At 36.8% G+C, this 27,882-nt stretch overlaps 2 protein-coding genes across 11 annotated transcripts in view; both read right to left on the reverse strand.

Moving 5' to 3' along the window:
- Positions 1-1,510: 1,510 nt before the first annotated feature.
- Positions 1,511-7,797, reverse strand: LOC110371234 (uncharacterized). The gene is made up of 7 exons (XM_021327386.3): positions 7,433-7,797; positions 6,867-7,142; positions 5,759-6,100; positions 5,191-5,528; positions 2,425-5,115; positions 2,215-2,329; positions 1,511-2,127 (listed from the first exon to the last, which is right to left on the reverse strand). Exons 1-7 carry the CDS (start codon positions 7,715-7,717, stop codon positions 1,573-1,575), a joined length of 4,602 nt encoding a protein of 1,533 aa, XP_021183061.3. The 5' UTR covers positions 7,718-7,797; the 3' UTR covers positions 1,511-1,572.
- Positions 7,798-10,627: 2,830 nt separating this feature from the next.
- The window catches only part of LOC110371297 (semaphorin-1A), a 301,020-nt gene continuing 283,765 nt past the window's right edge, over positions 10,628-27,882 (reverse strand). For 3 of the 10 annotated variants that reach the window (XM_049845238.2, XM_049845236.2, XM_049845246.2), the window contains exons 5-17: positions 20,615-20,719; positions 20,087-20,175; positions 19,490-19,631; positions 19,065-19,267; positions 18,722-18,867; positions 18,559-18,641; positions 18,148-18,376; positions 17,788-17,936; positions 17,181-17,309; positions 16,845-17,055; positions 16,480-16,687; positions 15,515-15,694; positions 10,628-15,259 (exon numbers count right to left, since the gene is read on the reverse strand). In XM_049845238.2, coding sequence (XP_049701195.2) covers positions 15,605-15,694; positions 16,480-16,687; positions 16,845-17,055; positions 17,181-17,309; positions 17,788-17,936; positions 18,148-18,376; positions 18,559-18,641; positions 18,722-18,867; positions 19,065-19,267; positions 19,490-19,631; positions 20,087-20,175; positions 20,615-20,719 — 1,784 coding nt within the window. In that variant the 3' untranslated portion in view covers positions 10,628-15,259; positions 15,515-15,604. The remainder of the gene's footprint in view (positions 15,260-15,514; positions 15,695-16,479; positions 16,688-16,844; positions 17,056-17,180; positions 17,310-17,787; positions 17,937-18,147; positions 18,377-18,558; positions 18,642-18,721; positions 18,868-19,064; positions 19,268-19,489; positions 19,632-20,086; positions 20,176-20,614; positions 20,720-27,882) is intronic. The other 7 variants (XM_049845241.2, XM_049845245.2, XM_049845244.2 and 4 more) reach the window with 7 other exon arrangements.

Consider the following 27,882-nt stretch of genomic DNA (forward strand, 5'->3'; position numbering starts at 1 on the left):
AAAACCATCAAAGCATTCCTACAAATTAATTAAGTACATACATTAAAAGATAATATATACAGTTTGCTTTTATCTTTTAATCAGCATTTATTAAGCTCGTTTTATATTACATACCATTATTATATAATTTAATTTATTAAACATACAGGTTCAGCTTCCCCCTGCCACTTTAGCAAAATGTTTCAAAATCTAAGGGGTATAATTTAGGCGGTCACCAAAAATATTTTTAAGACTCTAAGCTGAGGCACCAAATAAAATAAACAAATCCAAAAAAAAATAAATTGACTTTATTAAAAGGGCACTAAAGTATATAATATTATGATCCAAAAAAAATAAAATAACATCAGGAAAATCGCAAATCTCGCACAAATATTATTTTTGGTTCCCAAAATGGATTAATGGTCACCAAATTCTATCCAACTAAAAGATTAATATTACTACCAAAAATGAAAGTTAGTGACGAAAACGAATCGCTGCAAAACCGACTCCACGTAGTCTTGTCTGCCCTACCCCTAGAGTGCAATTCAAAACCGCGTAGGCGCAGAGGGGCGAGGCGGCCTGCGAGCTGAGGCGACCATCTGCGACGATTAGCTCGCATGGGACCGCCGGAGCCCTGCAGCGCCGGAGCCGTGACAGAAGCCATGCTTGCTTACATTTTAAACGTACTGAGTTATACACAAATTCATATAACAATAAATAAGCGACGTACGTTTGGGAACCCTAGTATATTAATTGGTATTTGGGAAATATTCTAGCGATCGTTAGCTTTTTTAGTCTAACAAAAATGACCAAATTAGGAGTCATGGTATTACATAATTGGTAACATCTAAGTAGTGACAATATATAATATTTGGTCTAAAGTGTATTTTAAAGGCGTCCATATATTTTTTTAGTAGTCAATAAAACGAAAAAATGGTTTTACCTAATAATATTTTTGGAAACGTTATTTGGTGACCATTTATCCATTTTGGTAACCGTTTAGAATTTTTTTGGTAGTAAAATATGTACTTTTTTGGGTGGTGTTTAAACACAAGCCAAATCTAAGCTTACTACTTATTAAACGATTATGAACTGCAAACAATCTTTTTTGGAAAATTAGTCATTATAATCAATCAAACTAAGTGTAGGTAGCAAAAACTTAATATTTTTTATTCTTTTCGTTTCATTACGTTCGTTCCTATTACAAGTAAATGTTGAGCTTGAGTGTTACACAATATAGGCACGCCATCTACCGAGTAATAGTTGAACTTCTGTTACGGCGGAATGAGTGACCAAATTACTCAATGAATCGTAGGCGGAAGGTAGGTAAGGGTAAAGGCGCCCACACAAAACTGTGATCCGAATTTCTTCGATGCGATTTAGGGCTGCAAATTGTCGAAGAACAATCAGCAAAAGCTAGTAGAGCTTAGCACTGGCCAACAGTGATGTTCTCCTAGGAGTTAATGTATATTGGGTTCTCAGAGTTCAGATTAGAATTGTGTAAAGTGTAAATAAAAACATGATCTTAAGGTACATGGGTCTTTTTATTTATCTTTATAATATAACAACAGAAAGTTTTCTAAAAATAAACAATTAACACTTAAATAACTTATCCATTAACGAATCATCTGACTGTGAATCTAAAATCTTTTTCTTAACATAACAGAATATTGTTAGAGAGTTTTTCAGGGGATGCGCTAGAATCTTTTCGGGAACAACATAAGGATTAAATTCAGTTATTTCTTGTTCACAATCTTCATCTGAAAACAAATCTACTTCTGGGCCCTTAACAGAACAGAGACTGATACACTCATATTTTTCGAGAAACATACAAATATCTTGGACAGCTCTGTATGTTAAAAATTCACACTTTTCTGATAAATAAACAATGGATGATCCTGGCTTTTCGAATATTAAATTCATGACAACACCACACCATTTGAAGAATATTTCAAGTTTTATTTTCCCATTTAAAGTCAGCCATGGAGTAACTACTATGTATTTGTCCCCTATTTTAACCGTCCAAGGCTTTATGTGCTTGGTAAGGACGATAACATTTTCGTAGAAGCCAACGCGTTTAGCGACTTTCTTCATTTCAAGTTCTTGTAATTTTTTGATCAGTAGTGCGTCGTCAAAGCCGGTAATATTCTGTAACAAAAAGTGGCTTTATAACAAGTACCTAACTAAAAACTTTAGTCGGTGAAACTTCCCAGAAAGCTCGTTTTATATAGTTACCTGGAGCTCCGCAAATGTTGCTCCGTTTTCAGCTTTTTCATTCAAATGTTGCACTATAGGATCTTCAGTATCTAGTTTTGATTTTATTATTTCTTTACCATCTATCGCCGTGTAACTGAAAAATAAAATTTTATGTAGTTAGATACCTGACGTAAGTATACGAATGATACTATTATAGATCGCGATAAATAAAATATGGAAAAAAAATACCTTGACAAGTATTTAACACCATTATCAGTATCCAAATGTTTGTACAAGTCAGAAATACTGATTGCATCAGATTTATTTTTCAACCTCAATGTTCCCGTTTTCAATTTGTATTTAGTGTCTATGGTCAAAACGCTGATCTCTTCTTGCATAATTGGTGCACCAGGCGGGGCCGTGATAACGGGCACCGTCGTAGACACAATGTCTAAAACATCATATGCATGCATTTCACAATACACAGTGTTCATTTCAGCAGAACCTTTTACATCATTCTCAGACTCTGCATCTAATATTGCATAAACATTGTCGACATAATCAGAGTTCAAACGGTTACTCCATTTGCGTTGATACAGCGCAGAAATTTTGTACGACGAATGACATATGTCTTCTAAATCTTGTTTATGCATCTGGTTGTTAAATATCTTCTCCTTAGCCGCTATGGCCCCGCATTTTCTAAGCTGGTCCACAGCAGCTCTTAAAGACTTTTCGGGATACTTTTTAAAAGTGTTGTATATTTTTTTGCCCATTTCTGTACTGATATCAGAATCTAAAGTCTGCATTATCGTGAGTACGATTGTTTCTTTCAATACGATATTTTCAGGTATCCTAAACATGTTACACAGTTTATTTTCCATGGATGTTATTATTGTGAAATGTTTATGGAAATCTTCTAAGTCCAAGGCGACACACGGAACCTGTCGGAAATACGATTTAGATCGCATGACCTCAGATATTAGCCACACCAGCTCCATCATGGGAATACGAGCTTTGTTGATAAATTTCGACATATTCGTCGAGTATTGAATCTTCAGCTTCTTCAGGAGTCCCTCATATTTTTGGATCAGATTTGGTCTCCTCCTCAGTTCGTTAATGATGCACTGCTTTTCATGAATCAATGAGCAGTCCGATTCCAGTGCTAGGGCTCGCCTGTGGCACACGACTTTCGTTTTTTTAAGGTCCGTGATTGAAAGAATATCTTTGGCAGCAATGTTTCTAACTATGACACTGCCGGGTTGTGAGTTAGGACTCATTATAGCAATGGCAGCTTTGCACATAGTTATGATCATATCGTCCTGTTTGGACCACCGTATTGTACCATCGTTTCTTCTACGAGATAGTTTTTCAATCCTAAATCTCTCCACTGGCGCTTTTGGAGGTGGTTTCGGTTTAGTTTTCTTACTTATTTTCAGTTTGGGCAATTTGACTGTTATTTTATTCTTTTGCGAAGTGTGACTTTGTGCAGGCCTCATGTAGTAGGTTTGCCAAAGTCGCGGTATTTCCATGTAGAAGCACGAGTCAAAGCCACATGGTCCATTGCCGTCGCCATACCGAGCTCCAGTGTCGTGTATTTGGACTTCTTCGTCCAACCTCTGTGGCGGCTTTAGTTGTTTTCTGCCTCTTTTAGCTACCTCTATGACAGTGTTTATGCTAATTTGGTACACATCGTTCCAATACTTGGTCACATCTTCAAATGTATCGAAATAATACGATTTTTCCGTAACTTCTTCTTCAGTGGTTCTAGGCCATATACCGGTAGTGTCTAATATTGTCGCGCGACGATTTACGAAGAATAAGAAACTTGTGTATGTTTCTACGCCGGTGCTGTTGTTTGATTGTGCTGGCTGCTTCACTAGCTGTATGAGCCCCAGCATGGCTAACACTTTTAGATTCAACCTCAACGCATTTTGAAGAGTGTTAGACCCCAATAGTGTCCCATAAATATGCTTTGGAACATCTTTGAGTTTCATTTGGAGGTGGCTTTCCTTTATCAGCTGATTGATTTCCGTCTTGCCCATAGTACCCAAATTGTTTATAACGAACTCTATCGTTACTTCTTGAATAAAATCAACTATGCTGACAAAGCCACGTGATAAAGTGTGTGATTCCGGAGGCACATATTCGAAATAAGCGAATTTCGTAAGAAACTCGTGCAGTTTTTGTATCTTCATATAGCGTGGATACGAAAATTGTGCAAGACATGGGACTCCCCCTTCTGAATTATCTTTTTTGATGTTCATTTTTTTAGTTGCGACGGCTCTCATACATATCTCTTTGTATTTCGCTTTCATTAAAGGATCTGTTGGCTTTACATGGGGAGCGCAAATTAACACTGAATATTTTTGTACGCCAGGCCATTTCATTTTATAAATTTTGATATGCCCATCTGTGACCAGCTTCTGTATAAATGATTTCAGTGCTTTCGAGTCCATGGGCGGTTCATTTATTTCTTTGGCAACTAAATTGCTTAGTGTGATATACCCACAAACAAATTGTCTATCTTTCAGCACTTTGAAAATACCATTAGCAAATGTCAACTGTCTTAGCGTGGGGTTTTTCTTGAACGTTCCTAGCGTCTTTGCGCTCTGAAAGCCTTCAAGGACTTTAACTTCGGTAATTACATGTTCTGCATCAACTGTATCAACGTCCATATTTGTATTTGCCTCATCAGAATTATCTTTATTTTGGTTTGGTTGGTTTGATTGGTTGTTAACTTCGATATCAGGTACTTTTTCTTTTTCAAGTTTTATTCTCTTGAGAGGTATGTCATCATCTTCTGATGTTGCCGGTACTTGTGGAACCTCTTCCTGTGTTGGTTCATCATTACTTTTATTCTTTTGTAAGTATTCTAGGAATTTCTTCTTTTCTTCTGCATATTTGACATCCATCTCTCCAGTCGCAGCTATAGCAATATACCTGTAACACAAGATATTATATTTTTTTATTATAATTATATAATTCTTGCAATGATTTTAAAATATAATTATTTACCTAGCAGTCCTTTGTTTTCCTTTATCCTCTAAGTACTCCCTAACAATATTCCGTTGCTTGAAGATTTTGCAAATGCTTCTACTGGTATAAAACTCAATACCCAACAATTGGGCGAGTTGGAGCTGCGTTAGGCCTTCAAGCCCAGCATCTAAGACTCGTTCATAAGCCTGTCTCATGAGGCTCACACCAACTTTGTATTGGCACTTAAGCGGAGGTTCCTGTGAGTCTTCATCAGATTCGGAGGACTCGTCACTTTTAGACGATAGGAAAATGAACTTTCTTTTCAGATTACCCTTTGTTTTCTTTCCTTTCTCCTCAGCTATGACAGTTCTCTCTTCCTGAAATTAATTTCATTTATGTAAGCCAATTATTTTTCATATAACAATTTTAATAATTAACTTAGTTCTATCATAAATGTTTTAGATATCCAAGATATTAATTGGAAATTGAAAAGTAATCAAGCCAGTGTAATAAATAATGCAGGATTTTTTTCCAAGTATAATGAGTTTCATTGTGCAAAAAGCAGCCTGATACCTCATGGCTAGATCTGCGAAAGTAAAACACTTACAAAATTGAAGATGTTCACAGTTTTCTGCAATCTCCTATTCTGTTTCTGTGTGATTAGTCCTTTTTTCAAGATAACTTCAATTTTCTCACTGTAATCTGGTTTTTTCATCAAATATTCTATGACATCATGTAGGACACCCTGTTTAGGCATTGTGAGAACTGTTGGTTGGTTGAACCTCTTTAATCGGACCAGCAACACTTTAGTTCCTCTTCCCGCTATAACCATTGTGATAGTGCGAGATCCAATCAAGTCTAAGCCATGTAAATACTTCCGGATATAGAACAGTGCTTTTGGGTCTTTGGTTATTTTATTTAGGTTTGTAAGACCAACTGTTGATTGGCCCTAAAAAGTGTACATATAAAAATTTAAAAGGAATATTACAATATGGTAACTATTTTCTGTAATAAAAACTTTAACATAATACCAAAAAAAAACCGGCCAAGTGCGAGTCGGACTCGTGCACGAAGGGTTCCGTAAATTACAGTTAAATCAACCTATCTCAAAAACTATAAGAGATACTTTGATCAAACCAAAAATCGTTGAAAGAGTTAATTAGCATGCATCACCTCTATTTTTTTTAGAATTTTATACCCCGTAGTTATAAAAATAGAGGGGGGGGGACATACTTTTTACGACTTTGAGAGCTGATATCTCAAAAACCGTTCACTTTAAGAAAAATGTTTTTTAGAAAACTTTATATCATTTTAAAAGACCTTTCCATTGATACCCCACACGGGTATGTACATCGAAAAAAAAAATTTCATCCCTCAGTTACATGTATGGGGGGCCCCACCCCCAATTCTTTTTTTTACTATTTAGTGTCATATTTTTGTAGCGGTTCATACAACACATATTCCCATCAAATTTCATCACTGTAGTACTTATAGTTTCCGAGTAAATCGGCTGTGACAGACGGACAGACGGACATGACGAAACTATAAGGGTTCCGTTTTTGCCATTTTGGCTACGGAACCCTAAAAAAATACTATCAATAATATAGGAAGGTGAGCAGAGTCAAACATTTTTAGTGAATTATATTTAATATTGTTTGTAAATGATGAGCATCTACATACTTTGCCAATCCAGCTAGTATTTGTGCAATACTTACATTACTTCTAGACTTTCCTATCAACTCCAACATACAGTAATGAACGCTCGTCATCTGAGCTAAATAAGATATTGGCATATGTGGGGCCAAGGCTCGCCACCTGTGCTCCTTCTTAGCAACCAGAGCTAAGGTGTCTCCATATTCCGATATAATAGCAGCATACGGTTTACTTTTTAATACTTCAGTGGGAATTAATTTTCTTGTGTCATAATATTTTGAGGAGCCAAATTCTCCTTCAATCGGTTTGAATTCGTAAGGGCCGTCGAGATAGCAGTCCTGAAATTTATATCAAATGTAGATAGAAGTTGTCTTTATTTGAGTAGGCATTTAAGAAGCCGTAATACCGATAAAACTGTTTACTTAAATAGCTATTTAACAAATAGAGTACTGCTTAAATAAGACTAATGCATCAATTTATTGAATAAATATTTGTTATTTTTAGCTGAATTTTGATTGTAAATATAAAATTATTTGGTCAGTGGGTCGTCTTAGGTGCGGAGTACCACTGGTTTACAGTTTGTGAATCCTATCTTTTCTTTATGGTAATAATTATAAATAGTACTCACAGGCTCTTTCAGGTGACCAGAATTCTCATCAACAATTTCATATCTATCAAGTAATTGGACATGTGGCAGGGGTTCTGGTAACTCGTAGACAGAAACCTTGCCACAATTCACAATATATGTCCAATATCGGGCTCTCATCTTGTGGGTGATTTCTGCAGACAAACATTTTCGTAATCGCCTCCATAAAAGATCCACTGAAATCCCCTCAAGGCCTTCTAAAGCAATTTCATCAATGAGTATTTGTTTATAATTAACCGCAAATTGGTTTAATATGTTAGTTTCCATTTTAACAAGTTATTTTTATAAAATTTTCAAAACGAAAATAAACATTTTTCACGCTATCAGCTCACTCACATGTGTGAATAACGTCACAAATGTCACTGTCAGTTAAACGTCAAAAATGCTAAAGATGTCTATAATTCAACTTTAGTAACCTGGAATGCATACGATCTTTTTTTTATTACAAGGAACAGAACAATGTCTTTTAAGTAAGAAAATTAAACGAACCTTTTCGGAGGTTACTCAAAGGCGCACTTTTTTCTTTGCCGCATCAAGCTTTAATTGCTGGTCCAATTTTGATGAAACTTTGTGGACTTAAATGAAAACCTGGAAATTATCATTGGCCACTATTTATCCAGGGAGAGTATACTGTCCACCATTTTTACATGTATTTAATACATTGTCATCGGCAGGTGCCATAGTTCCCGTAGTTTCCCGATTCCTAGTCCATTAGCATCCCATCACAATAGCCCAAGTAGTTTTCATCCATAGTTAGCAATAGTTTAGCACAGAACCGGGGTACATTGTCCTTGGGTACATTTCTATAGCGTATACAGGGATAATCGTCGGTTTTGTGTCACCATTTCATTAAAGTTGTCTCAAAAGGGCTTCAGCGTGTTGGCTTCGGCCCCACGTTCGTCGCCCAAAAATCCGGGACTCTATAGTCCCGAGGTCTGGTAGAGACATACAAGATAATAATAACTTATTTATTAACCAAAAAATCATACATAGATACATGAAAGAGAACTCAATATACCTACATGAATATGGAGCTTAATTCTAGGGTATATAGATAGAGATCTATGTCGTTAGTAGTATAGTAGTATCTAGTTATCCTGTATTATAAGAGATAGTGATTCGGCCATTAATTATATATTTGTTTTATTTATGTAGACTAGGTCATAAGGCCCAGGACATTAGCGAGTTAAAATTTCATGTACGATAGTATGAGTATATGTGGGAGTATGAAAGAGTTTATGTATGTGTGTGTGTGTGCGTGTGTGGGTGTTACCTCTACGTGATGTAAGTTAATAAAGACTCAGTGTTTTTGTAGTCCTGGGGCCCGATTCTCCTAATTTTACTTAAGCGACCTTCGATTGACGTTCGACTCGATTCGACTGAGATCCAATCCCGACTCGATTACTATTGCAGCGTATGTGGCATTCTACTATTTTTTCTTTGAAATAAACGTTTTTATCCTTTTCTGTCATTCAATAATGAATCATTTTGTCTGCAAATGATTTACGATTGCAAAATGATTGTACAGCAAACTACCGTATATACCAAATTCATCAAAATAGCAGACCAATCGCACACCAATCAAATGTCAATCGAATACGATTGGTCTTTTATTAGTAGCAGAATGCCCGATATGGTTAAAACTGCTATTACGATCATATTGCGATTCTATTTCTATTCGATTTTGACATTATTAATTTAGGAGAATCGGGGCCCAGTTGTAGAAGCCAGCTTGTGAGCTTAGATTTAAGTTGGTGACGGTTGAGATCTAGTATGTTGAGAGTTTTGTGGATTGCTTTATAAACGTGTGAACTTAAGATGTAGTACTGGTGTTTGGCGAAGGAGGTCTTATGTTGAGCACCAGAGGGTAGGTTAATGCGTTTATTGGGGTCAGATTTCGGCAGCGTGGTATGCTTTCTGATAACAGATTGGAGCACATACAGAGCTGTGAGCACCTTGGTGTCAGCATAAAGTTGGGTTGTTGGGTATCTGTAAGGTTTTTTCGTCATTACTTTCAGAACTGCTCTCTGCGCTCGTTCGGCTTTGAGAAACCTAGTTTTCCCAGCACCACCCCAGACTGAGATGTAGTAACCGATTATAGATTGATATAATGCGAAACACCATTTTCAGAGTGTCAGGATCAGCCGATTCCCTTAGTCTTTTAAAGACATGAACTAGACACAGGGTCCTAGTTGTGCTCGTCATCAATCTGCACTCCCAAGTATTTAATATTGTTCGTTCTTGTGAGGGGCGAACAGAGGCAGTGTGACGTTTGGTTAGTTAGAGCATGTGTGTGCAGTAAGGGAAAAAGAGCTGAGTGGTTTACATTTGTTGGTAAGTGCGAAAGGAATAAATGCAGGTTTTTCAAGGTTTAGTGTAAGCAGATTAAACATTTTGTTACTTCAGACATAGCACGTTCGGCATTAGTTTTAACTTTTTCCCGTGTAGGACCGTAAACAACGATTGCTGTGTCGTCGTCGTAGGTAAAAATCTTGCTATTTGGCAATGACATGCAACAGAGATCATTTATGTAAATCTAGAACAAGGTTGGGCCCAATATGCTGCCCTGGGGTACTCCAAAAGTTACTATTTGCTCATCACTAAGGTGGTTAACTCTTTGTGTACGGTTTTTAAGGTAGTCTTTAAAGATGTCAAGTGTGTTTCCTCGAATACCGTGTCGTTCCAACTTGGAGGTTAGAATGAGAACAGAAACTGTGTCGAAGGCCTTGGAAAGATCTAAGAAAATTCCTAGGCATTTATTAGGCTAGGTTTTGGCAACAAATTGTGTCAGGTCCAGAACGGCGTCTTCAGTTGATACGCGAAGCCGAAAGCCATACTGATTTGGAGCAATTACGTTGTATTTGAGAAGAAATCGCGTCAAGTATTTATTCATTAACTTTTTTTTTTACGAAAATCTTAGTGAAGAAAGGACTGAAATGGGTCTATAGTTGTTGACACAGTCTCCGTTCCCACTCTTATGGATTGGATGTACAATCGCTTTTTTTAGGAGGAGCGGGAATAACCCTTCTTGCAAACAGCGATTGTATATATGGGTCAGAGGTCGAAGTAACTCTACATAATACATAAGTACTATTTAATTGCATAGATCTCGTTCATGGTGTTCATTTTAACCGGAATCACTCATTGTCCATTTCAAAGGTTCAAATAAATAAGCAGTTTCGAGTTTCAATATTTTATTTACTAAAGAAAAGGAATACATTTTATCCTTTGCTAAAATATTTAGCATAATATTAATAATATTTTAATGAGAAAATGATCATAACATTTCAAACAATGAAGAGTAAAATATAAAACTTTGCTTCACAGAGCTTACTATTTCATATTTTGCAAATCAATGTTTTACAATCTATTTGTCTCTAGTTATAAAAAAATTGCACTCTATAAATACGGGCAGCGAATAAGGTGTAACAGTTCTATCACTGCAATTGCGTTTGCATTATTATTTATAAAACCCCTACTTAAACCTATGCCTTAAAAGAAACTAAAACTAGACTCTGCTTTAAGTTTAAACTTTGTTTCGACTCGACTGTAACAATGGTTCGGAGGCCACACACAGGTTACACTCAAAACAGAGGCTACATGGCTACATCTTTCATGTCACTGGAGAAAAGAGCAAATCATAAGATAGTACAAAACATGTATGAGTTTATGAGAATGAAAAGGTAATTTTAATAACCATAGGTTTATCATAGATTACCAAACTATCATCAGGTATAGACATAGTGAATTGGAATAACAGGTAATGTAATAAGTGAATTTATCTGTAAATGATGACGTATACATTATGACTACTAGTAAAATTGTATGAAGTTATGACTGTTCATGAGGTTCAAAAATAAATAGATAGACCTATTTCCAATATTCTTTTCGAGTTTCTAAAGGGCGGTAACTATGCGATACTAAAGGCACACTATTAGAAACTCACTATCACTTAGCATGGAAGATAAAAGTTTAATTTTAATCTATGTTCAGACTTCCATCACGCATGCGCGGTTCTGCAAAGATGGCGGAACAAAGTTTAAATTTAAACTAACGCTTATAAATCTGGTAATTAATGGTCGGTTCATGGGAATTAACGGGCTTCGTTTATACTACAGGTGCAAATAGGTAATATAGTTAGGCACTTCCCACAGTTACATCGTGATATACCGTCCCGTTTCCTTATCACAAAATGTTTCATAGATTTGAATCTTCAAGTTCATGGTACAATCATCAAATTAATTAAAAAATCGTACCTTTCTGCAATTTTTACCTTAATTTTGATTGGTGGGTGGGCAGGCAATCGTGCCCAATAAGGTGTTAAGTTTAGTAAATATATTAAAATGTTATATTAAACATTTTGTGATAAAGAAATCCTTTACGTAGAAAACAAAAACTATGCGTTGCTGCTAACAATTCTAATTTTAAAATTCTAACGCACAATTTTGAAATTAGAACTCCGAGAAAACTTTCCAAGTAGAAAAATATGACATACGCAGCGAAACCAAACGTATTTACTCCCTTATCCTGTAGAGGCCTACAGTTCACTGAGTATCGAGGCATACATCTAATTTTGCACTAAGGCAATAGTCATTAAAAGTGAATATAATTTATTAAGGTATACTTTAACGTTCTGTAAATTTTTAACGAATAGCGTGTCGCGTAACCATATACCAGGTCTCAGTGAAAAGTGGCGCTTACCCGCCTGGCTTTAGAACTCATTCTTCGTATTTACATGCTATAACATATAGTAATTATGTGATGGATAGTTTGAGAGTAACGTGACGTAACGAGCTATACCTTAACATTATATTTTTTAATAAAAGTTGCGGATCATCTTTATTTAATCCAATCTGTTACTTAGTTCTTTATTTCAATAAAAGTCTTCAATTTCTAACACTAAGGCTTCGAGTTTCAAACAAAATTAAGCGGTCTATTATAATCTACGTTACGATACGATCTATATAATTCTCAATATATTATAAATCAATATTTTTACGCTTAGTACAAGAAACTTCTAGGCATGTTTATGATTACAATTAACTTTACGAGTATAAAAAGGTGGTTCAGTAATTTAAACGTAGAAATGGTTATTGTACATTTCATCAATATTATTTTTTAAGTAATACAAAAAACAATTCTTAACAATTCACTTTTCAAAAATTTCTTGCGCTTACATGCTAACGCTTAAATTATTTACTCGACGAAAACTAATTACATTACAGAACTTGCTATTTACAGGTAGGTACTAGCCTCACTTACGTATGTACGTGTTCATTAATTTTCGCATTACAAGCTGTGAAAATGACAACCACGTGTTTATGCTTTGACGAGGTTGAGTGACAACTGACAACCCTATGTATGACACGACGACTCCAAACGGAGCACTTCGCTAGGGTCACTTATAACGGACTATACATTCAATCAACTCTTATGACGTCATAACAGTAATTTATTTTGTAACATGATAAATACTCTTTAGATACTACTTGACTAAGGACTGCAAGCTTTATACTTTTAATATTTATTTTTTTTGCCATTTTCACAGTTTACAAATATACATTTTCCGAACAATTCTGCCATATTAAAGCATCTACATATCGTATGGATTAATTAATTTAAAAAATAAACTGTGCGTTGCTTTGGTTAATTATAAAATAAGTATACAAATTGGCAGTTATATTCATATAAAATAACAACTTGATTAAGTAATAAATGTTATTAGCAATCACTACTATAAATAAATAATTTACATTAAAATCATGGCATCTTTGGTATTATATAAAAATGAAAAATAAACATGAGTATTATGAAGGCAATGTCGAGAATGCCTTTTTTATTATTATGGCGTATAAAAATTATGTTCTGTTTACTGCCAAAAAGCTCTGACAAGAAAATACATCTCCATTTCGTGGCTTATTTTTACATGAGTTAACATTAAATGATTGTCAGTAGCAGTAGCACTGAGAGATGTCACCAGAGCTCTGAGGCAGTATCTATAGTTTCATTACGTCTTGTCTACTGTAATCGCTACTCTAAAGGCGCTAATGTCCGCACTAACTCAGTCCAAAATAAAACGGAATCTTTGTAATGTACAAATTACAATCCTGCCACACACACTTAGGCACTAAGTCATTACAAATAGAATTGACATTTTCTTTACACACATTCAATTGTCAACAATGAGCGAAGATGAGTCTGAACACTATACAATCTCGGGATTAAAGTAACTGCTAGCTAGATTACAAAATAATTCATAAAGCGATTATTCAACGAGAACATTCTAATTCCTCGGCAATTACAAAATTAGCAACAGGAACGTCTTTCGAAAAAGGATTTTTACAAACGTTTTGGCCCACATTTCTGGAAAGTTAATTTATAGAAACGACAGTAGACAAAAGGAGACGTCGTCAGTGTCACAGAATGTATGTACACAATGATCACAGTTACGGGTCGTAACTACGCGATGGCGCACCAACAATCTAGATTGGCAATGTGGCATCACAGTGCCGCCTTAACTATCATTATATGTATCTATGTATACATAATAGCTAAATCTATAACATTATCCAATAATTATCAAAACGACCTCCTAGTAATCTAAATACACCCATAAGAAGCACTTTTTAATGAATGAATAAGTATCAGAACTTTACATATCATTTTTATACATGGTAAATATAATTTATATCATATTTTGTGTTTCATAATGTCATTGTTTCAACTATAATGTTATAATCATCGTTTAATCTAGGTATAGCTCGGCAACATTGCACAACACAACTTGTTGAACAAAAAACATTTGTGTGTCTTCATTACCAGGTGAATTGTGCGGTGTTGTAGCCAATGTTGTCGAGTTATAGTAACGCTAAAACTTTAGAATAAGAGAACCCTCCCTATATTTAATGACGTTATGCTAAAAATAGTAGTTATGTAAAAAAGCATTTTGTGACTCCATTGCAACTCTTCCATTTTGTTGAAAACAATGCCGATCGAACAGTTTTGCAAAAACTGCAATGACAATCACAGTTTTAAATTAACTATTCGTTAACATGTTACCAACAAAAACTTATATTTTCACCTACATTATTTGTAAACTATGTATATTCTAAACAATCTACAATTTGTTACATTATTCCTCTTACATACATCAATCGATAATATTGTTCCGTCTTTTAAAAAAAATACATATTTTTTGTCTCACATCCTCTGACCATAGATACGATCAATTTAGATTGTGGATAATCACCAGTACGTATATAATATTTATTTTCATGGAAGAATGTTTTGTATCATGCATTTGTTTTAACAATCCACATTTAAACATAGTATCTATACTATCAAGTTACAAATCATTTAGAATTCCGCCATTTCGAAAGTGCGTTCTGACGAACGCTCAACAGCTTCAACGTTATAATACAGGCAATACGACTTTGTATCCACGTTTCATTCACTAGAGGGTCAATATCGTCGGCAATAACAAAACACGTTCGATCGAACGTCACTCAGTCGAATACGATTCGAATAACAATGTTTAATTTTGGAATGTCATAATCACGTTGTTTAGTGTCGTCACGTGGGTAGGGGGCGGTGTCCGTATGACGTAGACGGCACGGGCGACGTGCGGTGCGGGGAGCGGGGCGGCGCGCTAGTTGCGGTAGATGTAGGCGCAGGGCTGCGGCGCGGGCGGCGGCGGCGTGGGCGGCCGCTCGCCCGACGGCGACGGGGACGACGACGGCGGCGACGGCGACGACGACGATCCGCCGCCACTCGCCGACGCAGAGCCCGAGCCGCTGCTGCGCTGCGACACTGCAACACATCGATATGTTTTAACAACAGTTGAAGAACACATAACAATGATTAAAGTACTCAAACTTTTAACTTGGCTTATGATCAAAGCTTTGTTTGTTATATTCATGGTGTACTTTAAAATAGCAGAACTGATTGTGATGTACCTTGGTGTGGAGATAAGTTTGTTTCTGAAGACGGTTATAAGCTCTTGTAGCTTTTCCGTAGAAATAAGCTAGTAAATAATAAAGAAAGTTGAAATATACCAGAACTTACCCAAAGTATGGTGGTGGTGCGTATTATGTTTATGATGATGCATTTGGTCGCGCGAATCCGCCCCGCTTGTTTCTCAGAGGTACACCTTCTTCACTGATCGCGTGGTCGAGAAGCCATTGTCGTTGCCGCGCCGGTACCCATCGCCCTGCGGTCCGAATATTCCTGTGTTAACTGACATGCCTAGGTGAATAAGCGTGCGTGAGTTAGTGGAATGAATGAATGGTTATTAGCAGGTTGAAATGCACTTGAGATTATGTTCAAAGTATTTTAATGGAGACAGTAATTACTGTAGATATTACAAAGTGGATTATTTTTTTAATTTATAGGTATTTCAACTCAATTGCAGAAGTCTAAATGTCAGAAACATCAAATTTTATTTGATCGAAATATGTCTTATATGTGGATGACATAATTGTTTATTGATAATCTCACGAACATTTTCAACAAAAATGGTAAGGCAATGGAAATGGAATAATGATGTTGTTAATGGATCAAACGATTAGTAACTAAATTCATGTAATTAATTAATGTAAACATGGAAGATGAGTTACGAAATAATGAAGAATCATGCACTATGGGTGACGATGAGAGAGCAAGGTGAGAAGATAAGTTCAGTTAAACTTACTTTGTAACAGCATTGAACTGTTCTACCAGAATCAGTTGATGATAATTAAAGGAAAAGGGTTAGAGCGCACAGAGTCAGAAGAAGTATTAGTGGTTATGTTGGAAAGTCATGCAAACGCTGTATCCTTATACAGGTATAACAAAGATGATAATATTTCCATTATTTTCGCATATTGTAATGTCCCCATTTTCGGAACTGTCGTGTAAAAAGGTTTGAAGGTAATCGCCTCTCCATAAAAATTATAACTAGTCCCCAGAACTGAAAATCACAGAACGCGTCCCATACCTGTAAAAACGATCACAGCAAGCCATGCAAGAGAATAAAAAAGAGAATAACTGACATTGACCTGATGCGAGCGAAGGGTTCCGAAGTTGTCGCGACGGTAGGCGTCAGGCTGGAACTGGAACAGCGTCTCATGGTGAGGGTGGTACGGAGGGTGCTTGCGCAGAGTCGCGCGGGGGGACGCCGGCTTCGGCTGAGGAGCTAGGACAGGCTCCGCATACGTCACTTCTTCTACTTGCTGTAACAACTTCGGCTCCGCTTGGATCCTGCAATGATATGTATATATTCAGTATTTGTAGGATTAAGAACAGCATCCTATAAAACAGAACACTAATATTTTGTTATTTGTTAAGAATTTTGTGTTAGTTTAAAATTAAGTCTAGGTTAGTCACAAATCAATTGAACCCTAAACAAAATACAAACCTATTAATATTCTGCCTTTGTTCGAAATATTCATACTCAGTATCGGGGTAAGGCATATTGTCGTCGTCGTCCTTTTTGCATCTCCTGCCGCAGATGTAGCCGGCTGCGAAGCCTGCACCTAACGCGGCTAAAGCACCTGCCGCTACTGCTAATGCTAACGTTTCTACTGAGTATGCAGCCGGTGGGGGATCAGCTGCAAGCACCTCAGGACCTAAAAACAAAAGCATTAATCATCATCTTGCTCGACTAAGTGAGATCGGTAATGTTCCAGAATGTGATGAAATGCAATGATTGATCTAAACAGCATCAGATAATGAAACGTGTTAGTAAAAGTACCTTCGTTACCTCCACCACCTCCTTTGCCGTCCTTGTCTTGTACGATGTTTATGACTTCTCCTTTCTGCTCTCCCCTGGCGTCGTCGTATAGCCCTGAACTGAGTCCTCCTACTGCACCTGCGTCTTTACCTGAGGAAAGAAGAACATGTATTAAGTTGGTAGAATATTTTCCTTTTTGGGTATTTCCATCTGATTTGCGATTCTATTCTATGGTATTTACTTGTAACTGCCTCGTTGGTCTAGTGGTCGCAAGTGCGGCTGCTGAGCACGAGGTCTCGGGTTCGATTCCCGAGTCGGGCCGAAATCGCTTTGTGGGTTTTAGAAGACTTTCACAAAGCAGCCCGGAGCCTGGAAGCTGGTGATTGATTCACCCGTGCATCGGAGAGCACGTAAATGTCGGTCCTGCGCCTGATCTCTCTCCGGTCGTGTCGGATTACCGTCCCATCGGACTATGAGAGTGAAGGAATAGGGAGTGCACTTGTGTCTGCGCAAATGCTCGTGCACTATAATATGTCCTGCGTAGTTGGCTAATCTCCTTACATGAGAACAGCCGCCGTAGCCGATAATCGGCTAGGAGGACATCATCATCATTTACTTGTATACTTACTGTGAGGGCAAGCATTATGGCTGCCAGTGCTGACGCTCTGGTAGAAGGAGTTCTCGTCGAGCCACCGACTGACGCCGTGGGAGAAGGCGCGACACCGACCCGCCTGTTTGTCCCACGCACAGTATGGGTCTTGTAGCGCCACACATTCACTGAAAACAAGTAACATTGTTTAAACCTGTTGTTTGTGAATCATTCTATTTTTATTTTGAAGTGTAGGCACCAGCTAAATTGTTGGTTCTTTTTGGAACTATTGGGTTATCATTTTTAAGGATCTATCAGGAGTATGTATTACTTTTATGACGTCGTTTATTCTCTAGCATCTTGGAATGCATCAAAGTAAATAGTAAACCCTATACTCACGAGCAAGAACTAATCTTATCACTGGAGCACCGATGCAGCCTCAGACTGAGCACCTGTCGGTCTGACACGGCGATCAGCCTGGCAGCGTCACGACCAGCTCTAGCGACCCTCAGTGCTCTCACTGGTGACCCTGCTGCGAAGGCCTGCAGTTCCTCGATAACTACCGGCACTGCGCGCTTGTTTGAATCGTAGGACACTGCGTTGATGGCTTTGATGATTTTCCCGTTGTCTGTTGAAATTCAGATTGCATTAATACTTATTCGACTGTGGACACCTCGTTTTTGAGTTGTTTAATTATTACGCTTCTTGCGGACTTATGGTCCACTAACAAGGGATGCAACATTATATTCTATATCTATCTAAGGAACTGGTAATAATTTAGATATGTGGTTAACGTTAAACAAAACTTACCTGTTCCAATGAACAAGACATCGTAAGCTTTCCCTCCAGGAGTTTTCACTTGTGGATCTACCGCTATCTGCGTAAATCTATAACTGAAAAGATATAAGAAACATTATATTACGGCAACCAAAGATCGTGATTATAAAGAAAGTTCTAATTGAATGGAACTTACTGGAAACTAGTACGAATAACGATGGGTTCTCCGAAGAAAGCTGGTACAGACTCATCCATCAAAGCGTGTGTTTTGATGAAGTTTAATGTCTGGTCGGGAAGTTGTCTCGAATCATTGTGACACGTTCCCGGACGTGGCTCTGGGACCTGAAAATAGCAAATGAATTGTTATTTTAGTGTACAAACAGGATTGTTCAAATACATGGATGTAAAGATGGATTGGCATGACAGAAATAAAAGTATCAATGAGGACCATAATCCCTATTAAACATATGACAATTATTTTGGAGGTTTTCTGTAAATGTTTTTTCAAATCATTACAGAAGAGTAATACAAAAACTTACTTTAGCACTATTTACAGGCAACCAATTGGAGTTGATGGCGCTCTGTTCTTTAAAGGTGCCTTCGAAGGTATCAGCAATGTCCTGCATGCTGAACGCGCAGACGGCACTGCCAGATATACTGTTAGGCGGAGTCGTGAAGGTGCCGTAGATCAACTGCGCGTTTAGACCTCCGTATACACCTTCTATTAGTTCGGTCGTTGATTCTGGAAGCACAGAAATTTGGAGTATATTATTTTGCTTTGGTAGCTTTTTTGAGAGATCTGCTTTGAAATTTTCAGAACTGATCCTACGTATTTCATTTTTATTGTCTTTCAGTTTTAACAAAGATTTGGGTACGTTGTCGTAATGATAAGAAGTGAAAGTACTGCTTAACCTTGACCTCTTAAATGTAATAAAGAAGAGGAGAAGGCAGACAACAAACTTACGTATTTCATTGAAGTAGAACGGAAAGTCTCCAGCGACGGAGCAGTTGAGTCTGGACTTGAGGAATGACGTCCAGCGCTGCTTGAACCGATGCGGCCCACCTCGGTCGTCTCTGCACACTCGCGCTACTCGGGAGTACACCGCCTAGATGATGAAGATAAGGGTTAGAAGCGTTCAAAGTTTTGAAAGAATTAAACAGTTCAAAAAAGTCCGATGGGTGAGACCAGACACCTTAGCCATTGGGCTATTGCCGTTGGTCGTATTTTTCTGAATTCTGACCCTCTTCTTTCATTAAAGAATGGAAGAAAAACAAATTCAATTGCAAATATTACTGTGTGTGCTCATAAACAATATATGTAGATTTGCACATCTTTTCTTGAATTAGAAATGCAGTATTAATTTATGCCAAGCAAATGCATTTAGAATTCTCTAGAAGCGGTACAGTAAACCGCACAAGCAATGAATTGCAGACGTCGCGCCGTCGAGCGTTGATATCTGCCATCGTGTCGCAGAGTATAGTAGGTACTCTTGCAAGAAATACAAGTGCCTTACACTACCTTTATGTGTTAGAATTTAATAAATAATACTTTAAATCTCACCTTCCCACAGTTGATATATTCAACAGCTGTTTCTCTAAAGAAGAAATAGACAAAGTTTCCATGCACCAACGAATTCACGAAGTCCGGAGCTGTAAATAATAAAGGTACCATTAGTTTAAAGACATGTGTTCAAATGTAGGTAATTCTAATTACCTACTATTGAAGTGAATTTGAACACCCAATTACGCTATGATGTAACCCTGTCGCTGCTCAGTCGATAATTTCTAATACGATCTTAATCGGATTTGGTGAATGTTGACACGTCAAATGTCACGCGGCTGACAAGGAGTTACCGCGCTTCTGAATTCAATTATAATGGCGGATGTCTGTTTGACAGTCGCATTGAGAGTCAATCGCCCGTAGATATGTAAATACACAGTGTAAACAAAGCATGTGTTCGAGGTGTTATCGATGTGTTTATTGTAATTGGCTTCTATTTGTTCGTAAGCCGACATTTAGGGGTTGTGTGTGTTGATTTATTATGACTTTTATGTGACGTTTTGAATCAATTTTGATTGATTTACTTACCATTTAGTGTCATGGAGTCGTATGGTTCTGTTTGTAGTGGTTCTCTGTAGATAATCGGCTCCATACCGCTGAAGTCTGCGACTGTGCCTGAATATAATTCTCCATCTGAAAACAACCAAATGAACTAATTAATTTCATGACGATGCTTTTATATATTTACCTATACCGTCAGAATACAGGCATGTCTGGTGTCCTTTTGTAAGGTTACAACATGAAGACGAATTGCGTCATTAGCAGTTCTTAATCAAATAAAGGTGCTTCTAAACGAAGTCTTTCTTCTTCTTTATCCCCATACATCCCTCCACTCTCATCAGCCACTCCCCAACCTCGTTACATGTTCGTATAATCGTGGTGCCTCATTGGCAGCATAATGCAGCAGTAAGTAACGGAGTGCGTTACATGCCATTGGCTTACGTGACTCGCATAGGAGAGCCTGAACGTTAATTGCGCAAATGTGACTGTGTGTAGTCAAAACGTGGCTGTGTGAATTGGTGGGGAAATTGTTATGGTGGTTAGCCGACTTCTCGGAAAAGAGGGGGTTCTCAATTCGAATCATTATTATTTAATTTATGATTATATCAAGTAACAATTGTGTATGTTACAGATTTTCAGGTTAAATAAGAGTAGTTGAAAACTAAGTAACGCAATTGAAATAGAAAGTGAGATTTTTTTTTCCGAAAAAAGAGTGAAAAATTGCATCTTACTATTATATTATATATTGCTGCTAAAAACTTTTTAGAAAACATATAGTGACTTTCGCTAGTCCAACCATTTACTCAATTTTCATACTTCTAAACATACTAAGGGCTGGAACACATCACCTCACTATATCTCCAGCACAAACACTAATTTGATTAATCAGATAGCCATGTGCTGTGCTGCCAATGGAGCAGCCCCCTCATTTCCCGTGGGGCTCGTAAAACGCGATAAGGGCCTAAACTATGGGAGGACAATCTACCTGCTTAGGTATTTATGACACAATACTGTAGAAGCCAGTTTGATTGGGAGTGTGTTATATTGCAGTCAGAAATGTGGTTGTAATAGAGGATTCTAGTACTTTTAGGTGAAGAAAGATAGTTAAAGATACATTTCATGTTTGATTTATTAGTTAATAGCAAGGCTGGAACTAGTTACGTACTAAGCTATGTATGAAAAGAATTTGCACTAAAATGTGATACGATTACCAATAATAGAAAATCTGTTATTTCAAAATTACCATGATTGAATATAGCAACATACGGTACCTAGTTTATTTTCTTTCACAATTCATTGATGAAAGAACTTTCATGGAAATGTGACTTGTATGGAAAAAATACACTACATATTCGTAACAGGAACCATCCTTTTGAGATAGTGTTCCATTGAAAAGTTCGTGGAATTTGAGATTGCATGCCTAACGAATTGCATTCTATAGAAAATATTTTTTGAAGCAGTGCTGGATATCTTTTGTGTGTACAACGAAAATATGGAAACTACAAAGCTTTATTTCTTTTCTTTTCACATTTCCAGATAAATTAAAAATGTATAAGGTATCATTGGGAATTAGGAAAAGATTAAAATCGTTCTGATCTGATTTGTAATCGGAATGACAATAGCCATAATATTAATATACGAGAAGAAAGAATACTTGTAGCTACCTAAATTCAAACACAGATCCATTTTAAATTAATTCAATCCAATCTTTAACCATTGCTTGTCCAATCAAAACAATGCGCCGTGTCCAACCAATATTTACTGCAGCATCGGCAAAAGACAATGAGTATCTAGCACAATAGTTTTAGTCCGTTGCAATCTCCGACCGGACACGATCGCCGAGAATTGTACTCCCAGTCCTACCTAGCACTACAACATCAGCAAAATTACGACACGGAAGCTACCAATACATATATATCACGAGCGAAGCTAAGACCAGCTGCCGTGAGCCAGCCACGGCTCCCCAGGGCGTCGGTGCACTTAATTGGACCAGATCAATAGGAGATAACTAACCGTGTCCGCACCACGTAATGCATCTACCTCCGATGTGTGTGTGCACGAAAAAATGCTAACTACGTCAGTGTGCGTGATGTCCACCAACGAACGTAAGTGGATAGTTCACACACGACACACACTCGTAAAAATTCTTTCCCTCACATATTTATACAAAAGTTCCGTTTACAGTATGCGACAAAGAGTTGTTTTCCATGTGTGTATTTGACCAAAATGTGTACATAGGCACGTATAAAAGGTAACTTTTGCGTGAATGAGTGAATTGCTGAATATAACACGAGGACAATTTGAAAAAGTTGGCAGCGTAAATGTGCAAAAGTTAGCCTCGGTTTTATATGAAATTATATAACAAACTGGCAACTGTGCTTTTGTTAAATTCAATTAATGTAAACGCTTTTATTCTTTTTTTTCCGTTTCCATCCAACGACATACCGTGAACATGGTTTTTAATTACTCACATGAATTTTGAGCTGGAATATTTTCAGCGGGTTTTAAATTAACCGGGCTATTAAGATTGCCTTTGCATTTTCTATTAGGCCTTTTTGTAAGTGGGCCTTCATGGGGTTGAATTATATATTTTTTTAATTAAAAGATGCTAACCAACGTCACTGCTTCGTGTGAATGAAGATTAAACACGGAACACCCCATAAAATAAAAGCAAGCGTTGCCATAGATAACACAAGTTGCGACGATAGTTTTGTTGCGTGTAATAAATGGGTGTGAATTTGCAAGGGGATGTTTAATGCAAAGAAAATTGCACAAAGGGACACACTGACGGTAATTGATGGTTCAGCACCATAGGAAACTGTTTGTGTAGGGGGATTTGTATTGTAATCATGGTAACTAGGTACCTACATCTAAGTACAAGGTGTAGCTTGATTTTGAATACGTGAGCACAGATTACAGGATTTAACATCGTGATTGATTGAATAGAAAAGTTTTTTAGGCGAGTTAACAGTTGAAATTAGTTTGATTTATTTTTTATTGGAACCAATTGAAATTCCAAATTCAATTTAGTTACCATTTAGTACTTCACACTTTTTTGCCTCTGTAAAATATTTTGTTGATTTTATATTTACTGAAATGAAAAATCTCTGTTACTACCCATAAACTGCTTTTGCAATAAAATCACATGGCCGTAAATTTACGTTTATAAAGCTAGTTACACACGACCTCACTATAAAATATATTGCATGCTAAACCCGTTATACACAGGTCGTAAACCACGCAAGCGAATATTAAGTATCTTACATACATTTACTACATTATATTGTACCCAAATTAATTAGAATATGTATACCTCGTTGTTACGGAAAGTATCTAAATATATTTTTCCACAAAGGTTTTATACAAAACGTCGATTGTTTGTTTGGGATAATCTGTGGTCCTTTTGAAAGTGTTTTGTTCGAAATACAATGGAATTGGTACAATATGAAGGTACTTAGTACTGTGCTCAGACATTAAGTGGGGTTTGGAAAATTTTGCCTACAACAGGTATTTTGATGAATTGAGTTTGGATCGGTGACTTGGTGAATTATTGTCGATATAAAATTTTGGATCATAAACTGTATTTTGAATAATTTGAGCATTTTGACCGAAGAATAATAATACAATTTAATTCCAATAAAACTAACTAACTAAACCTGGTTTTGTTGAACTGAAGGGCTATAAACTTTCATCACAATTTATGTAATTTTGCTTGACACCGAAAACTAATTACATAAAAAAAAAAATCCTGCTTCATCTAAAAAATATTTCCGCTAAAATCGTATGAGTACAAAGTGGTGAGTAAATATTAGTACCTACATACATACAGTCCTGAAATATGTAAGCCTAAGCCTACCATCTATTTACGAACTGCTGTAAAGGATAAATTCAGAATATGCTTGCAGTATTAGCTTTCATGCACCTGGGGCTTTGTTACGATTTGGTTCCGTTTTCGACCCCTAAATTATTATGTACCAAGCCTATATTGACGTTGGTCTTTATAGGAATATCATAATTTAGTTCTATGTAGGTTGGGTGGGTTATGAATCGATGTCCCTTGCAGAGTATTGTCAGATCTGTGGCAGTGGAATGCATTAAAAGTAAGATGTCTTTATTACACCGAATGGAGAATTTGTAGGTAAACTTTAATATAAAAAGAGCTCAATATATTTCAAAGAACCCACAGTTAAACTGTGTAAAATATTTTGTTTGGCAAATGTTTAACTACATATATGTAATATAATATCATGTCCCAATAAATAAATAAGTATGCTGTGCAAAATTATCATCCCGACTAATATTTAGATGATGGAGATATGAAAGAAAATGTAGAAACACATACTTGAGCTTTTTGCTTAGTAAAAACTGCTAAAATAAATATTTCTAAAGATTAAATAAAACCGTACACAGCATTTAAATAATTTACAAGGTAGTATAAACAGCGGAATGACAGAGTAAATAAGTTGATGGTACATTTTGTTGGCAAAACATTTTCCTGCTATTGCAATGGATAAAACAATACTAAATTATAAAATTATTTTAAAGCTTGGGCGATTATTTGTTTTACATTTAGTTGTGTATTTTAATAAGATTTTCTTTGCTGTTTAAATAACTTTGTAACTTCAAACTGAGACAAATTCCCACTGATTTCCTATCTCTTGTCAGTCTTCGATCGGTACATAAATAAGTTCCATCATCCTCTTGCCCTTATCCCAATATTATTTGGAGTCGTCGCAGCATGTTTTCTTCTTCCATATCTCTTATAATTTACAAGTTATTGTAGTAAATCTTGTTTTACCTTAAACGCTAACTGCGTAATTAAAACTAAAAGTAGAACAATGAAATCACGTGTACCCACGAACTTAAGAGGAACGGCATTCTGAAGGAAAATTGCGTATTATTGTTTACGTTAAAATACTGCTTATTGTTTCCTATTTTCGGCTTCGGCTTTCGGTTATAGAGTCGTTTTGTGACAGCGCTTTATAGAGGCCATTGTGAAGAATCTTGTGGGCGGTTTTAATATTCCCAGTCTTGTATTGAGGGGTTCATATAAATTGCTGGATTTGTGTATTTAAGGAGCTATTCAGATACGCGTTGTTTGGTAGTCTCTGTGGTCTGTGGGTGGCGGACAACGAATCAGTTTGGTTTAACAGTTAGCTTGGGAGCTCTTTTGTATAAACTTTTTTTAGTAAGTTCTTTACTACTGAATTATTGATAAAAGCTCATTTTGAATGGGTAATGCAGTATTTCAGTGTATGTCTAGACAACTCTGATTTAAAATACCATACACCTACGTTAAATTTAAGCCAATCTCAGCTTACACGTGCTAACACATCCCTATAAACTCAACATACAGCAGTCACGTCATAATCCACTCGTCCTACCATTGAGTGAGCCTCTTTTCAATGCAACAATGAGTGGCCATTGTACGTCGGCAGACTGTGAAAGTGGGTTCAGTCGTTATGAAAAAGATTTCCCTTTTTTTCCTAATTTCCTGACAATGGTACGGCCATGGACTCCCTTAGCATATGTGACCCGGTTTCGAGAAAGGGTTCCGGTGAAATGTTAAAAGTATTCAGACTGATAACAAGGTTTTGTTATGTTGCGATACTCGTCGTACTTATTGGGAGGACTTTTCGGGGGAATAGAGGAACACAAAAGTTCCTCCACTTTTGTGTATTGAGGGGTAACTGTGACACCCTCAGGAAACGTGGAGCTGCTTATGACACGCACCTGAGGTTTATCGATACCGATTGTGATATGTGGCGTCTGAGATATGTTTTATCTGTAAGTAGTTTATCGTTAGCGTACTAAATCTAATGCCGTCTTTTTTTATAAAAGCCTTGTAGTTTTTATAACAACCATATTTTTTGCCTTTTTCATTGTCAATTCCTAATATAAAATGTATGACTCAAAATCAAGTTACACTCAAAACCATTTAAATTGGCCCAGCAAATAATTCCCACGTTACCAAATATATTGGAATAACAACATTACACTTAGTGTACGTAATTTCGCGAAACACAATGCGTATGCCTAATTGGTGTCCAAGTGTAACATGTCCAACGTTGTATTCCATTAACGAGCCTGGTAATGCGGACAAACCTTGGAGAACTAAATAACTAGCGGAGGTGTCATAATGAAGCAGTGAGACTGGTTGAAAGAGTTACTGCAGCCCTGATACATATGAAGCCTATGAAGGAACATGACGGTTGAAAAAGGTGTTATAATGGAAAATCTCTTAAGAAAGTTGCTCGCTAAAATGTGGGCGTTCGGAGGACGAGGAACGTTACTGCCTCCGAAATTATACGCCTTTGGAACCCACCCATAGCAAAACACATTGACAGATTTCTCAAAGAATTCAAACTCTAAACTGATTGTTTTGGTAACGTATTTGACCTACAAGAAGGCGCCTGACCTACCTGCCCTATAGCATCTCCACTATCTTTCCCTACTCCGTGGTACAAACCCGCTGGACTGAACTAGTATGTCGTAAGATAAGTCATGTGTATGTTATGCGATGTGCATTTGTAAATTGGATTATAAGTTTAATCGTGGCTGTGAATATGCAGCTGTATTGACAAAACGCTGTATTAATTAGGTATTATATTTATGTATATAGTGGAAGAAGCCATATTACATCACAAAACTATATATGCATGCCTCTCCAGCGACTTTTGACTAAACGTCCCAAAATCATAAAACGCCCATAACATCAAAAATAACTTTCTATTGTTTCAGTTGCCATAAAAATCCTTGCCCAAAACACATCAAGTTTTATTCGCAAAAATAAACGTTTTACTGTAGAGCCAGAGAGATACCTCAATTTTGTACATATAGGTAGTCGACCACGCCATAACCACAACGTTGGCTGTCACAGATAAAAATTGTTCCAAATTTAAATATTCCAGTGTAGCACTAATTGGCAGCTAGGGTTGCCAGCCAGACAGTTTGCTATAAGTGCCGTAGTCTATGGTTTAACTTTAAACCTGTCTGCTGTGACGAGATGAGTGGTTTTAGATAACTATAATCAACTATTGGCTGTTTAGTTTGCAATATGGCTCTTAGTGTAAATAGGTTGTATCGATTCGATAATGTACCATTCAAGTTTTAGTTAACTGATTCCCGTACTTTGATCTAGAGACTACTTTTGGCAGATATGCAATGGCAGCCCATTGTTATCATCTCATCGGTCCCATCTGTCTGCCATCTAATGGTTATAAATATCTAAGGTATTGGATATTTTAAAGCAGGATCCTTCGTGGGGTGAAACAGACGAACCTTAACCAATTTTT

Source organism: Helicoverpa armigera, chromosome 15, assembly GCF_030705265.1.
Source record: "Helicoverpa armigera isolate CAAS_96S chromosome 15, ASM3070526v1, whole genome shotgun sequence".
Lineage (NCBI taxonomy): Eukaryota > Metazoa > Arthropoda > Insecta > Lepidoptera > Noctuidae > Helicoverpa > Helicoverpa armigera.